Genomic DNA, 15,622 nt, shown 5'->3' on the forward strand with positions numbered 1-15,622 from the left:
AACAATACACATTTTCGGCGCTTCTCTGTTCGAAAATATTCTGTATAGTAGGTGCAAGCACGAAGATAATCAAGAAATGATATGATTTTTCTTTTGAAACTATTTATGCATAGCCTTTGTGCCTCGGGTGCTCCTATGCCAATTCGAAATCGAACGCAAGATACTTCGTGCTTGTTTCAAGTTTGAGAGATAAAGCACTATTGATTCGTAAAACTTACGTTAAATCTATTTATTCTGCTATCTCGTCAAAATACATAGATATGAATCATCGGTCAGCCTAAATAGGTGGTGGGTTATTCCCTCTCATGAATTACAATTACATCGTGCGTAAAATTCGCCGGATTTTTAACTTTTGGAGCTCATTGCGAGTATTTGACGTGCAACCATTGACGCCTTCTTGCTTGCGGGAATGAGTACAATAAAGATATTAAAAGTACGTTTTAATACAAGTGAAGCTTTGCCTACACAGGCTACTTAGATAACGAACTATTTTGGTGTGTGGCTAAGATAAAAGTCTTTTTTGTATAAAAATGCTCGGATATTTGATTCAATCTTTATTCGCGTGTGTATCGATTCAGTGACAAGTACGGAGTGAAACAAAAAACGTTGAAGCGGAGATCGAGCAAAAACATGACTTCGGAACCGCTGCTTTACAAGGACAAAGGTAAACGCGTATTGTTGGCAATCAAATTTATTATTGAAAGTTTTATCAATCATAAAAATTGTTAAAATCAGCATTAATAAAATTCAGAAGGGTAACTCTAAAAACAATTGATATCAATGTTGGAATTAATTAAGGTGAAAAAAGTTTTTAAAAGATTTGTTGAATCTTTTATTGTCTTCTATTAATTTAATTGCCAATAAAAACAGTTCACATTTATTCGCTCTTTTTTTGACATTTTTGAAATAAATTATTTTAAAAATATTTTTATATTCACTGAAAAACTTTTGCACTGAATTAGTGATCAACAGTGGTTTTGTATTGATATCACACTGTAGTGTCTTTAATTTAAAAAAAGTTCACGATGATGGTGACAGGAATTTAGGTTCACGAAGCAAAGATAACAAAAATATTGCTTATGAGTTATCGTAACAATATAATTCTTATTAACTAGTTTAACAAATAACTGTAGAGATGCAGAGAAACACTGTAGAGATCTATTATTTAGTGCAACATATTTTCAGTGTATGCAAGTTTCCACTGTTCCCATTGATCTAATATTATTCGCGTGGCATAGCTAACATTTTTTTCCTTATGGCTTTACGATTCGACTCAGGTAAATTATTGTTAAGCAAAATTTGATGGGCACTAGACTTTTTTTACCAAAATATTCTATGACGTACAATAAGCAGTGATGATAAGAGCGCTCATATAGATATGATTTTTTGCTTTATTTTCGGTTGATATTTATCGGCGTAAAAATCGGCGTTTAGACAATTATTCAAAATTATTTACTTTCGGAAGCCAAATTTCATATTTAAATAAAATATTTATTCTTAGAGGACATGAATGAATTTCATAAGTATTAACCTTTAATAGACCCTTATAAAAATTTTCAATACTAAGGGGACCTCCCTCCTACAAATTGAAAAAAGAAATATTTAACCTCACTACCAAGAAATTATGTTTTGAATATATTACTAGTAATTTACTTGTTTGTGACCACTTTCCTGTAACAGTTTATGTAAAAAATAATTGATGTGTACATTAATCGTATTGGACTGGGATATAAGAATAAGAAGATCATTGATTTCCGAATATTTGACATCAGTTTATTTAAATTTAATAGGTCATTACTATAGAGAAAACTATTTTTTTTGTTCGTCTAAGGGTTTATTATGCTATACTGAATCGAAAATTGATGGATGGCTCACCATCATTTAATGTGTTTGACAACTTTTATTGTTTTTCAGGTCCAAAGTACTACGTAAACCTTCAAATTGCTGGGATCTTTTTTGCAATAATTATCTTTCAAACCTTTGACAAGGACTTAGCTTTGTCCGTAGGTAATTATGAGTTTTTCTCTTGAAACATTTACCATAACAATTGTTAAAAAATATTTACAATTTTAGATTGGAAGTACTATGTAAAAAAGTTAGTCTATATTTCGTTGCTCATACCAGCTGGTGGATTAGCTACCAATTGGAGCGCCAAGAAACTTTTATGTCTCAGCATTGCCGGTATCGGTATTGTGCACTTGCTCACAGCGATTCAAATCGGCACCATACATCACATTAACGATTACAAGTTGCAAGTTATTAGTGACCTGTTACTGAATATACTTATTGGTGCAATCCAAGCGCCGGTTCTGCCTTGCGTTTACGCACTTTTGGCGCGTCTCAGATTGCCTGAACGTAGGGCGACCGATTGTAAGCTAACATATTCTTAATTTAAAAAGATACCAACCAGGAACACTGTTAACGATGCTCATCCACTTTCAGACTCTATTGTTTTTTCCGCTAAGTCTTTTATCCTAGCCTTATACCTTATCCTTTCGAGATGGTCAAGCTACGATCACAATTCAGTTTACGCCCGAGTGATTTTGGGATTAATGGCTGTGTTTTGGAGTATCGTATTCCATTATCTGGGATCGAACTGTGACCTGGAATTCGTGGACCAAGCTCCTTCGTTCAAGCCACAAATACCATGGAGGTCGATTCTGTCGTCGCTGCCCGTCTGGACGTTGATACTGTCTCACGCGGCTAGCTATGCTGCTGAATTGATCACATATCGGGTAAGCATGGCGCTTTTCTTTTCTTTCATTGAACTCATCACTAATGCAACGACAATCAGTATATGATAGAGTTCAGAACGCTGAATGCTGGAATAATGCTGACAGTTTTGTTGATCTGGGTGCTGGCTGGCATCGGATCGGGATGGTTATCAGACTCATTCGTGGCAAGACACCGTTTAACAAGACTCAAAGCGCGTAAGATCTTCAATTCCTTATCTACGTTTGTACCAGGGGCCGCATTTGTATTTGTGTATGCGATCGAGTGTATCGCTCGAGGTGGAGATTTTTTTAACAGTTTCATCTGGGTATTAATGAAGTTCATTATAATACTACTGATCAACTTTCGAGGCAGTGGTTTTATGATCAACCACATGGACTTGAGTCCGTACTATGTGGGCATTCTCATCGCTATTACACAAATGGCCAATCAAATAGCACAAGCCGTAATGACTCTGTTCGCAATCGTAAGTATGCAAAAATGTTGTAACGTGTGTATCAATCAATATAACCGAGCTTTTCTTCTCTTTTTCAGTTAATTCCCATTGAGGGAATGTACTTGGCTCTGATCTGTTTATCAGTCCCTTTTTTCATTGTTACGGGTATCTTTTTCGCAATTTGCAGCAAAACGAGTATTCAGGACAAGTGGAGCCCGGTTCCAGCGTCGTATCAAGAGGAACATAAATTGGATAAAGTAAGGGATCTATTGTAATAGAAAAAAATTGATACTCTGAAACCTGAGAGTAATCGGCAGTTTCAATTCTGACGATGCTAATTGTCACTGAATTAGATTGTGTATACTGATGATTATTTTCGTTATAATGTAATAATAATTTTGTATCTGGTAAAAATGCCCCATATTTTATTACTACTTTTCAATTGTTAGCTAAACTGGTTTTATTAAAAACTTTATTGAAAACTAACGACATAGGCACTTTTTTATTAGTTTCATGATCATCCCCTCGAAATTTCAACTTAAGTAGATACTAAGGAAATGAAAAAAAATTATGGAATAAGAAATCATTTTGTGGAAAACCGTGCTATAACTTATACAATTATGTTGACTTTACCACTTGCAGATTTACGGTTAAAAGTACTCGCCATCTATTGGTGGAAACGTAAAGTAGTATTGTCGTGTTCGAATTGGTTGTATTTACCATAGTTCAAATTTTATCGAAACAGTTAAATGATTTTTCAGGGTTTTGAATAGTTTTTTAGCGCATGATTGCTCTAGAAAGGGCACCATAAAAAAAGATAACTAATGACAGTGTGTTTTAAAAAATTTTAAATGGTCATTTTTTATCCCGAAGCCAATATTAATGTTGAATATTTCTGCCAGAAGTAATAATAATTTGGGAACAGCCTTCACTGTTGCTTTAGAAACAATTCTGTGTTGATACCAAAGATGTTAAATTAATCATACTTATAACGTAATAATAATATTTTGAAATAATTGATATTGAACGTTTTATTTATATTTACGATGCTTCGAGCTCGACCTTTAAAATTCCAATTATACGCTCTTTGTAACGCACATTTTTCAAATACGAGCGTACTGCATTACATTTCCGAATTGTCACTTTAATGTCTGTATGCAGGAGCCGTGGATATTTAACATATACTTATAATATATATGATATACAATCTAAGAACGTGTCTAGACGACAATCGGCTTGGCGCCGTCGTCGAGCAGCGCTCCGATATCCGTCCAAAAATGTCCCTCTCTCTATTATACTAGATACGCTCGAGCACTTGAATTTTCATTCTATCCTCGTTTGCTCGCGCGCTCTCGTAATATATTACTTTTCCGCAGCCCGAGCCGAGTTGAGCTTCTATATACTAGCCGAGGTCTATGCTGTAGCTTGCGCGCACGTATCGCTGCACACACACCAGAGCGCAAGCCACCGAGAGAATGTGTGTGAGAGAGAGAAAGAGAGAGAAAGGGGCAGCTTTGGCGAATACGATGTAATATGGTGAAAAAGTAAAGGTAAGTTTTAACGCCGACTACGACGACGACGACGACGACGACGACGTGGTCGTGGTCTTTGAAGCTGAGTTGATGTATATGATATATATACGGAGCGCAAGTTTTTTCCTCCTTATCTTCGGTTAACCGAGTGTTTTTATAGGATTTCTGCTGCTGCGCGGATACGTGTAGGCGCGCGGCACAGCTCTTATACTATATATAAAACCCCCTGCATCATCATCGTCGTCGTCGTCGTCGTCGTCGTCGTCGTCGTCGTCGTGCGCGTTACATTTCAATTGCCGACGCTCTTTTTCTCGCTCTCTTAAAGAGTCGCGCGCTCGAGACTCGTCGGGGCTGCGTGCGTGAAATTATTTATCGAGCGGCTCGGCAGCGGCCGGCGTATAACTAAGTGCGCCTATAGCGTCAAAATGAAAGATAAATATTTCGCTTTTGTAAGGAGCGAGCGTAGCTATCTATACAATATCTCGAAGCTCCTTTTGGCCTGGCAAATTTTCGACGATGAAGCTCGAGTTCGCTCGTGGCTTGCTGTGTAACGAACTTTAATATCGGCTCCTCGCTCGCGCGAGCTTGAAACAACAATGTCGTTGCGGGGGCGCCTGTAGATACTACTAGTACTAGTCGCGCTTACTTAGCGATAAATATAACGTATAAACTACCGGAAACTTACTACCTGGGTCTAAAATCAACACAACATGCTTGTAGGAGAGGCATCGGTTCGTCTTTTCTCTCTCTCTCTCTCTCTTTCAAAGTGCATGTGTTGGCGTGTTTGTATTAGTGCCTCATATCTATGTTATAACGTTTTCTCATCGCCACGGCTTATAACACATATATATACGAAGCTCAAGAAGTGTGAGCCTCGTGGCTCGCGCGCTCAGTAGTGGCGGCCGCGTGCGAACTCTTAAATCACGATTTCTCGTGCAATGAGCTGCCGTTGCAACGGTATTACACCCGTGGAGCAAGCGCAGTAGCGTACTATATATACTAAATACACATCCTGGCGCGATATAGTACATATAGACGCGGTGCACTCATAGACACAATATATATGTGTGTTATTGCGCGCAAGCTTCTTGTGTGCCGTGAGTATAATATGTACCAACAACAAACGATGCCTGCTTCTGTTGCTGCTCACATATTGACGTAAATAACTCCTCGGATGCCGATAGACCGATAGATATTGCGTAACCTTATTTTTTTTCTCGTTCATTTTATCTCTTCGAGTAGTAATAAAAATTATGACAAATCGTTGTGTTACGGGCAAGAGGTGACGGATTACCAGCGATAAGTTAAAGCGTGCGTGTAAATTTACAAGCCAAAAATTCGCGGGCTCGCTCGTTCACCTTACACCTCGCGCCTTTGCACGTCACGGGCTTTACACACACACACACACACACACATTATATGTGAATCTTTTATGCACACGCGCTGCTTCAAACGCACTGGAGCGTATAATATAGATTCCCGGGGTATTTTTGCATTGGTGGCCGCGCTACTAGCGTGCTTGGCATTTCTGCATACGTATGTAATATGGGTACACGTGCAAATGGCCACTGTATATATAAACCATATATAAAACATTCAGGAAGCAATACATCGTATTGTCCGATTTCCGGGAGGCTATCTCTTGCGGCCGTTTTCTACGTATATATATGCCTGGAGCTCACGACCTTATAACATACCTTCTAACGTAAGACTTGGCGCTTGTATTTATTATACGCGTGTACTTGTTTATACACACACACACACGCACACACACGCACACAGGTATACGCAATATATACGATTCATCTGTTTTATATGTGTATAAAACTTGATACTCGCCGCGTGCGCGCAACCGAATAAGAAAAATATTTCTCCTATATGCCTTATAAGCCCCCCCCTAGACAGATCGCATACCTCGCTGGTGGAAGATGCTGCACTTTCGCTGTATAAATACGGGCGCATAGGATGTTTGCTGCGCGTCTCACGTGACTCCCGCGCTCGACTGGACAAGGCAAATTGTATACATTGCGCTGCACCGCAGGTACACACTACACGCGTGCAAATCGTATAAATGGGATATACGTAAGGCATTCGAAACTCGTGGACGCGCCGAATATAATGAATATCTCGCATAAGAAAATTCTGCGCGTCTGGTCCTCTATGGGTACGTATTGTAAGTATCTGTCGTTTTATACACAAGTATAGAGGCAGTGAAAGTATACAACGCGGCGATTAACCTCGATTTTCATTTGTTATTGTGTTGAGCCGCCGCGACGACGATGATCGTCGTTTGTAATAACTATTTTCGTGAAATTACAGCCTTAAATTCTTAATGGAAATCTATCGGCGCGAGAGAGCGAGACGGAGGACTATTCCAGCTTCACAACGCGATATCGACCTTCATTATCACCCGATGAAATTAACGCTCCGCATAGATATTGAAAGTGTTATTTATATTTACGATGTAACGTGTTTATAAGACGTCGCGCCGGCTGACTGTTGATCTTGGAAAATCTAATGCTCGTATACAATGGTAACGGCGCGTCGTTTTTATATGGTATGTGATGGAATCGAGGGCCTGTCACGTTTTAATAAAGGATGAATCGAGATTCGAAAGAGTTCGCCTCTTTTATACTCGAGACTTTCTCTGATCGGTTATGTTTAGACGGACTTTACAATGTATAAATAATGACGACTTTCGCTCATCCCCCTCATCGTCGAAGCCTGGCTGCACAACTACCTAACTACGTAATATCAATCCCAGTCTAATGGATTTGAAAAAAAATGGCTCGAGAACAAATTGGATCGAGACGCTCCCAGTTTTGAATTTCGAGCTATATTAATTGAGTTATGTCATTCTTACATCGTTATCCTTTTGCGAAAGTATTTTATTTTATCATGCCCGTGCGCGCACAGTTGAGACGGAATTTTTCAAGAGGGAATAGTTTCAAATTAGCTGAATAAAAAATAGTAGATTTTCTTCCAAAAGGGGAAAAAATCTACGATTTCCATGATTGTGAGGCGAAACGTTTCCCTGCGCGTCACGTGTGCTGATGTCCACAAAATCAATGATGAGATGTCGAGATTTTTTTGATTCAGTGCGCGAAAAATGAGCCGCTCGTATTAAAGTCATGTCCGTGTCACTGAACGACCGTAATTGAAATGAAACAAACGTCATCAGAAATTGTAAATTTAAATTTTCGTTTATTATAAATAAATTGTGATCTACTGAAAACATAACTGGATTTTGTGAAATGGACGAACTGGTGTAATATTTTTTATATAAGAGAAGCCATGACTGTCATGTAAGATACTGCTGTGTTGACAATCTTTATAAAAGAGGGTATAATTAGATTGGTCATATTGCTTCATGAACTAATTGTTGAATTGATTTCAACTTACTGCACTAAAATTTTCATAATTCAGGTTAAGAACCGCAGACGGACCTGCTTTTAATTCACAAGGCTTGAGTGCTCGAACCATCATCATTATTATGAATGGTTTAGTATTCAAAGGAAAATTGTACCATCCACAGAAGTAACTATAATAGAAACGCACCGTTTAATGAATTATCAAGAGCATAAATAAAAATGCTAACACTTACCAATCATAAAATATATCATCACTCGCATTGACTACTATTTGTCCAAAATGACCAATTAGAAATGCAAAGAATATGACCGCAATAAATGAAATTATCATTTCGACTAAGAGGAAATAATTTTCTATACTCAACGAAAACAGTATCTGAAATTTTATTGGGTGCATTTGTTTAATTTAATCAAAAGAAATCTAAAATAGTTTACCATAGTTCCTGTGAAGCTCAAGCCAACAAAAACATAAGTGGTAAGAATCATGAGCACTTTGCGGCCAATATATTCGCACTTTTCAAAGTACCTGAAAATTTAGTGTAAATACAGTGATACGATTTGAAACATTTCATGGATTCGTATGATACGTTACTCAATAGCGGACAAATGGCTCTGGTGTAAATTTTTAACTTCATCATAAATAAAATAATTCACTGATTTAGTATTTTGAAAGTTATTACTTTGCACAAGTGTACATAATTTATGCAGACGAAAACTGAAAAAATCAGAAGATTTTACGAATGATATTTTTCAATCAAATTTTTTCAAAGCTTACCTCAACAAGTTAAATCTAATGAGAGTAATAGAAACAAAAAATGTCGCTGCAGAGCAAAGAGAAACTCCGATAACAGCCGCCATTGCCATTACGAATACAGTATATCCGAATATATAAAAAAAATATTTTTTCTCATCAATAAAGGAGAAATCTGCAGTGGTACAAAGTTTAGGCGTTAGGTTATACTTATTTGGAAAGATATAATTAACCATATACGGGACAGATACAGGAGAGATAGCAAATCCTGAAAAGCTGGTAAAGATTAAAACTGCAAAGAAACATTTATATGGATATGAATGTAAATTGATAATCGTTAATTTATAGTTTCTAATGTGTATTTTGCTTCCTAATATTATTTTCACCAATTAGTGACATAATTAAAAATTCATCATCAAACCTCTAACGACTATCGTTATTTTGCAATGAAATTGGCTCATGCTTTTCATAAAGTCTTTTTGTTCGGGTTCCGTTATGCTATTCCAAAAATTTACAGTCATCAAAGTGAAAGCTCGTACCTATTATAAATTTATGCTATTTTTGTAAAAAATTAGAGAAACAATTATTGTTTTGCATGAATCGTGAAACCACCACCTCCTGCTCCATAGAACAAAATATGTAGTACATAGAAGACATCATCGAAACAAAACTTATTTCGAATAAATTTTGTATGGCAAATTCCCAGTTGATCGGTGGATGAAGTGCATTATAAGCGGTATGTAATTGAAGAGTCATAACGAAAGAAAAATTTAATGCTATCACAAATCTTCCGAAATATTGCAAAAGACGATTTTGACCCGGCCATATGAGCGTTATGACGTAAAATATTTTACTTCCCGCGTAGTAATTAACATCTAGTTCTTCTAATCCAGGGATTTCGGGAAGATCGTTAAACACGAACAACTTTTTCAACATTTTTAATGAAACAAGACAGACAGATATTGAAACTGACGGTTAAAAATCAAAACTACCCTCCGATTAAGTATTGTAGATATTTGTAAAAATACTAAAATATATTTGTGTGCGGCGATTTGTCAGTAAAATTTAGCCAAACCACAAGCCACTTTTCATTATTAATCATAACTGACAATACAGCGATTTTCGGCTTGAATAAAATACCTCTTGTCATTTTTACACGTGTAGCCGAATGTCATACACCTGAACAAAGGACGTTTCTATAGTAATTTTGGAAATAACAAGATTTTGATTTTTCTTGTTTAACCCTTTAACGTCTAAAATTGCAATTTCGCGAATAAATTTTCCATCGTATCAAAACCGCATTGATAAAGTTAATGTTTTCTCTCGAAAATTCTTACCAGGGGAGTTTTTGGGTTTGCTCTTTCGGTCTTATTTTTGCATAAAATCAACATTACCATTGTTTATTTTGCAATGGAAAAAAATGTGATTTTTCGACTTGAAAATTTTTTCAAAGTCGATTTTCTACCTCTTCCTGCTTTCGAAGAGTTTCGGAAACCCAAAAAATCGTGCAATTTTGTTATAAACCTTCGAAAAAAACATTGTTGCGATTTTTATCTAGCTCTATGTATCTAATATGAAGGATCAAGACCATGCAGCGATATTCTTAGAGTGGTCCACAAAATTCGGAAAAAATTCAATGAACAACTATTTTTGAAATGATAATACTAGGTTTCGAATAAAAAATTATCACCTATTATAATTTTTGTTTTATTACAGAGCTTGTGAAAATGATATTTTGAAACTAATCTACGATTATTTACGAATAAGATGGACAAGTAGTATTTGAGCATTCCCAACTCTAAGCATTCATTTTAATTTTTTATTTTATTTTATACTTGGAAATACATGTCATATACAACAATGAATAACAGAGACCAATATACTTTTGTTTGTAATAGTAAATAAACACATCATTTTATAATATATTGGTTCATTCAACTTTTCTATAAAAAAATAAATAAAATATTAAAAATATCACATTCTTATACTCGAAAATGCGTCGTGTACGAATCATTACAATATCTAAGTACAAGAGCTTTATATCATTCCAAATGTTTATGATCAATTTTTAGTGATCTAATATTCGTACAATTTCATACTATAGTGATTTATCATTCATGGTGCGAAAAAATAAAATCAGACTTTTTTTAAGACTTTTTTTCATGTTTTAAATTTTAAATTCTGAACTTAAATATAAAACCTTTGATCATCAATGGTATTATAATTAAAAAATAACTTTATCTGCAACTGATTGAAGCATTTTATTGAGACTCTTTCCTTTCATCATTTAAGTACAATTGATTTAACATAGAATCAGTTGATGCTGATTAAATAAGAGATGCCATGACAGTCATGTAAGACACTGCAGTATTCATGAGCTTTAAAAAAGTATTTAATTAAATAATAAATACGTTTTATTCTGTCCAAGCTTAACATTGATTAATACTTACTGCGCTAAAACTTTCATAATTTAATTTGAGTGCTGCAGAAGGTCCTGAGGTTAATTCACATGGATATGATGCTCGTAACATAATTAATAAAACATATGGTCTAGTTTTCAGAGGAAAATAGTACCATCCACAATAATAACTGGAATCAACATTTGTATACATTTTTATTTGTAAAATAATCAAATTCCGTTCACGTAAGTCAAGAAAATACAACATATTTACCTCTCATAAAAAATTTCAACACTGACATCAGCTAAAAGTTGTCCAAAATGAGCAATCAGAAATGCATAAAATGATATGCATTCAAATGATACTATCATTTCTACCAATAAGAACAGATTATTAACTGATTTGGCAAATATAATCTAAAATATTGAATAAATAACAAATATTGAATGAATAACATAGTATTTTAAGAATTAATTATTTGATATCAATACTTGAATTCATTACCATTGAACCAGTGAAAATTAAACCAATTAAAATATAAGCAGATATTATCATTAGTACTTTTCGTCCTATATAAAACACCTTTGCAAAAAAACTAGAATTTTAAAATTATAATAAATTATGATTAAAAGTAAAAATGCTTGTTTTAAAGAAATAATTATTTTGAACTTTACTCAAAACATTGATTGTGATTGCAGTGTATGTCTACAATTTCATTATGAATATAATCGTTACGTGATTCATTGAAAACGAAAGAATCACTGTTAACAAGCTTTTCGAGTTTTGAAAACCTGTAACTGCAATATTAATGATAGTATAAATAAAATGTTTCTTACTCAAGCATGAACTTGAAAGATAATTAATAAATATGTTTGCAATTGTAGAATAAATGGCAATGTATCAAGGAGCGCATATAGCGTCCTGAATGGCAAGTATGGCAGATAAACTGCGTTATCAATCGTTCATATTTAAAATCTATTAAAAATATACTGAATTTGACGCTGCTAATGGATTCCTCGTAGAAGGTGACACAAAATAGTGCGTCTAACCATATAATTATATTATTAATGATATAAAACTAACGAAAAATGTTCGCTATTTTTTGTATCACATTAACGTAGAAAATCACTACTTTTCTGCTACTTTTAGATATTTGTGCTATAAAATATTATATGCAGTTTGTGTGAAAATGCTTTTTTAACAAAATTCAATTAAAAAAAAGCATCAAGTACTGCTATAAATTTCTAAAAATTAAATTTAACTAAATGTAGCCTAATTAACATTGTTCAATGTTCATGCTTATTAAGAAATACCTTATATTACTAACAATAAAAAAATTAATGCAAATGTACAGAATCATGCGAATAAATAGCTACCTAAGTAACCTGAATCTCGTAAGATTCACTGAGATGAAAAAAACCGCAGCAATACACAATGCCGAAGCACACATTGCTGCCTGTGTCATAATAATATAGGTATACCCGAGCCAAAAAAAGTAATATTCTTCAGGATCTAGAATTGTTAATTCTCCAGTAGTGCACAATCTTGCAGTAAAATTGTGTTCGCCAGGTAATACAATATTGAGAGCTGGTGGAACAATAGCTGGTAGAATCCAGAAGGACCAGAAGGAACCAAAAACAGCAACTGAATAATGAAAATAATCAAGATTTATGGCACTAAAACGAAATGACAGGGTAAGTAATATAAATACTTTTTACGAAGGTGATCATTATCGAGTGGGATCTACTCATTTTTACTAAGAGTTCTTTTTGGTCGGGAGCGGTGACACTTTTCCAATAAGTGACTGCATCTTCGAGAAAATCTTTGACCTAAAATAGTACAAATATTGAAAAACAAAATTCTTTTACCAGACGATGGTTCATTTTTCAAAATAAAATACCTGTTTGTCTAGAGACATAAATATAAGATATATACAAAATATCATGGAAAGAAATGCCAACTCGAATAAATTTTGAATTGCAAATTCAAAATCAATTGGCGATACAAAAACTTTCCGTTTTGTTGCAAGAGCCTTAGAATGTTAACAATCATAGTTGTAGAAATCTTTGGAAAATCATTATTTTTAGGTATTGTTATATTAAATTTGAATAATTTACCGTTACATATATAGCGTAGCAGAAGTTAATAGAATACAAAACTCTGCCAAAATACTGAATCTTACGGTTGGTATAGGGCCAAATAAAACATAATTTATAAAAAATTCTATTTCCGTTATAATACGTTGAGTCAATTTCGTGCACTAAATCTTCCATTGGATCCATTGTTTAAAATTTTTCAAACGTATTGTAGGCCAAGTATGTTAAGTATCTATAGTAGATTTTAGTAATCTACTGTCAAGTATTATCGAATTTACTGTAATGCTATTAATATTTTCAGAACTCACGTATCGACCAAAGGTTTCCAACCGTAATTCTCAGTCACGTGAATAAAGAATTCAACTCTTTAGTATTTCATGCTTTTGACCACGCATTCGGCTTTTTCAAATGATTTGACGATGCATTATAATGTTTGAATTGTTAACATCAACGTTTGTATAAAAATGTCAAATATACTGGCTTAATTTGGCCCTTATGCTCACATTTTCATTACATTTGAATATACTTACTAATTTGCCGTGATAATTATTCTGAATACTTTCTTTGGCATCGTATCGTTTAAAATTGTATAATTTGTTATTTTCGTAAAAAATTTTCGGCAACATAAAATATTTAACCCAATGATATTTCAAAAAATTATAAGCTGAAATTGTAGGCACTCATATCTATAGAGCCTTCACCATTCAAATTTATAAATTTAGATGGACATGAAAATGAATATCGGCGATTATGATAATACTTTGGTCATTAAATTTTTCAAATAAGTAATGATTTAATTCCTTTTATATTTGTTTTATTCAAAATTTGGATGTTTTAAATTAAAATAACAAATAGTTCAACAGTTGAAAAATAGTGTATAATGTTTAAAATTAGTATAATAGATTTTGCAGACATTTTTTTAAAATTCATGAATAATTTCAATTAGTACATGCCACCTTCTTAGAAAACTATAATGTCCGATCATCAATAGCAGCGAAGCATTTTCACTCGTAATTGTTGAACGCTACATAGTCATTGATGAAAATAGGTGTGCTCTTTAATTTTTCCAATTCATTAGATGACTGAAGCTATGACTGTCATGTATGATATTGAAGTATTGACAATCTATAGAAATCAAATTATTAATCAATACTTTATACATTTTAGTATGTAATTATTTTATTTTTTACTTACAGCGTTAAAATTTTCATAATTGAATTTCATTAAAGCTATTGGTAAAGATTGTAACTCACAAGGTATTGAACACCGAGACATCATCATGTATATCATTTGTTTCGATCTTTTTGGAAACTTGTACCATCCACAGAAGTAACTGAAAAATTTTGATTATCAATTCAGACCGAGAAAATCGACAAAATGAAACCTACCTTTGATAGAAAACATTATCACTTGCGTTGCGTAATATTTGACCGATGTGACTGATTAAAAAAGCAAAGCAAATTATACAGAAAAACGAGACAACCATCTCCAGTATAAGAAAAGTATTTTTAATCTTTAAGGCATACAGAATCTAGAAAATATAATTTAAAAACTGAAATGATGTATTTCTTTAATGTTTTACCTTGTCATACATTCATCTTACCATAGTACCAGTAGCACTCAAGGCAATTAAAACATAAGTAGAAAGAAATACCAAAACTCTACGACTAAAATTTTGAAATAGCATAAAGAATCTGCGAATACCAATATTTCATTACCTAATTAAATTATGGTTACATTTCAATTTTCGTTAATTAAGGATAAACGACTCAACTGTAAGGTTTCATGGTGATTAGCACAAGTTTGTTTGACTTCTATTTCAATGAGCCTCATGTGATTGTGATCATTTGCATCAGATAAAGACATTTCTCGAAGATTTTTCAAGTGATAGCTGAATCATAAAAGTTTCTCCTCAATCGATACGCTTCATAGTAATGTTTTTTTCAACATGCATACGTACCAAATTACATCAAATTTTGCTAGGTTAATAGAAACAAAATATATGCAAAGGCTAATTTGAGCTATCACGATATTTGCAATACCAAACATGAGAAAAGTCGTATACGCCAACCAAAAGTAGTAGTAGTCTTCACGATCTGGATACAGCTCTCCAGAAGTACATAACATTTTTGAATAATTATGATTGCCAATGACATTTAGAGCAGACGGGACCATAGCGGGCAGTATCGCAAATCCAATATACGTAGAATAAATGAAAACTAAAGAATCAATCACACAAAGAAAATAAAGTTATCATAATAAGAGGCCGTGAATTATTTAAAAAATCATCAAACATTTAAAAAA

The 15,622-nt window shown here is 33.9% G+C and overlaps 3 protein-coding genes across 3 annotated transcripts; 1 reads left to right on the forward strand and 2 right to left on the reverse strand.

Annotated features, from left to right (window-relative positions):
- The first annotated feature begins 630 nt into the window (after positions 1 to 630).
- LOC106655981 (sialin-like) lies at positions 631 to 3,444 on the forward strand. The gene is made up of 7 exons (XM_014376591.1): positions 631 to 664; positions 1,915 to 2,007; positions 2,074 to 2,370; positions 2,443 to 2,735; positions 2,795 to 3,199; positions 3,268 to 3,287; positions 3,357 to 3,444. The coding sequence occupies exons 1-7, from the start codon at positions 631 to 633 to the stop codon at positions 3,442 to 3,444; spliced, it is 1,230 nt and encodes a 409-aa protein (XP_014232077.1).
- A 4,857-nt stretch (positions 3,445 to 8,301) lies between these two features.
- Positions 8,302 to 8,936, reverse strand: LOC106655982. Its single transcript, XM_023461596.1, has 4 exons — positions 8,848 to 8,936; positions 8,665 to 8,787; positions 8,508 to 8,598; positions 8,302 to 8,448 (listed from the first exon to the last, which is right to left on the reverse strand). The coding sequence occupies exons 1-4, from the start codon at positions 8,934 to 8,936 to the stop codon at positions 8,302 to 8,304; spliced, it is 450 nt and encodes a 149-aa protein (XP_023317364.1).
- Positions 8,937 to 9,224: 288 nt separating this feature from the next.
- On the reverse strand, positions 9,225 to 9,800 carry LOC111694243. The gene is made up of 2 exons (XM_023461597.1): positions 9,439 to 9,800; positions 9,225 to 9,362 (listed from the first exon to the last, which is right to left on the reverse strand). Exons 1-2 carry the CDS (start codon positions 9,757 to 9,759, stop codon positions 9,225 to 9,227), a joined length of 459 nt encoding a protein of 152 aa, XP_023317365.1. The 5' UTR covers positions 9,760 to 9,800.
- Between the last annotated feature and the right edge of the window lie 5,822 nt (positions 9,801 to 15,622).

Source organism: Trichogramma pretiosum, unplaced genomic scaffold (assembly GCF_000599845.2).
Source record: "Trichogramma pretiosum strain Unisexual culture from Peru unplaced genomic scaffold, Tpre_2.0 scaffold4, whole genome shotgun sequence".
In the NCBI taxonomy this organism is placed as follows: Eukaryota; Metazoa; Arthropoda; class Insecta; order Hymenoptera; family Trichogrammatidae; genus Trichogramma; species Trichogramma pretiosum.

Bases quoted from the DNA above. Each gene is read 5' to 3' on its own strand.
- LOC106655981 (XM_014376591.1), top strand. From the start codon at position 631: ATGACTTCGGAACCGCTGCTTTACAAGGACAAAG. The intron at 665-1,914 runs GTAAACGCGTAT...ATTGTTTTTCAG, and splicing joins GCTGCTTTACAAGGACAAAG to GTCCAAAGTACTACGTAAAC. The intron at 3,200-3,267 runs GTAAGTATGCAA...TCTCTTTTTCAG, and splicing joins TAATGACTCTGTTCGCAATC to TTAATTCCCATTGAGGGAAT.
- LOC106655982 (XM_023461596.1), bottom strand. From the start codon at position 8,936: ATGGCAATGGCGGCTGTTATCGGAGTTTCTCTTTGCTCTGCAGCGACA. The intron at 8,788-8,847 runs GTAAGCTTTGAA...TGATTTTTTCAG, and splicing joins ATTAGATTTAACTTGTTGAG to TTTTCGTCTGCATAAATTAT. The intron at 8,449-8,507 runs GTAAACTATTTT...ATAAAATTTCAG, and splicing joins TGAGCTTCACAGGAACTATG to ATACTGTTTTCGTTGAGTAT.
- LOC111694243 (XM_023461597.1), bottom strand. From the start codon at position 9,759: ATGTTGAAAAAGTTGTTCGTGTTTAACGATCTTCCCGAAATCCCTGGA. The intron at 9,363-9,438 runs GTGGTGGTTTCA...AATTTATAATAG, and splicing joins TTTGTTCTATGGAGCAGGAG to GTACGAGCTTTCACTTTGAT.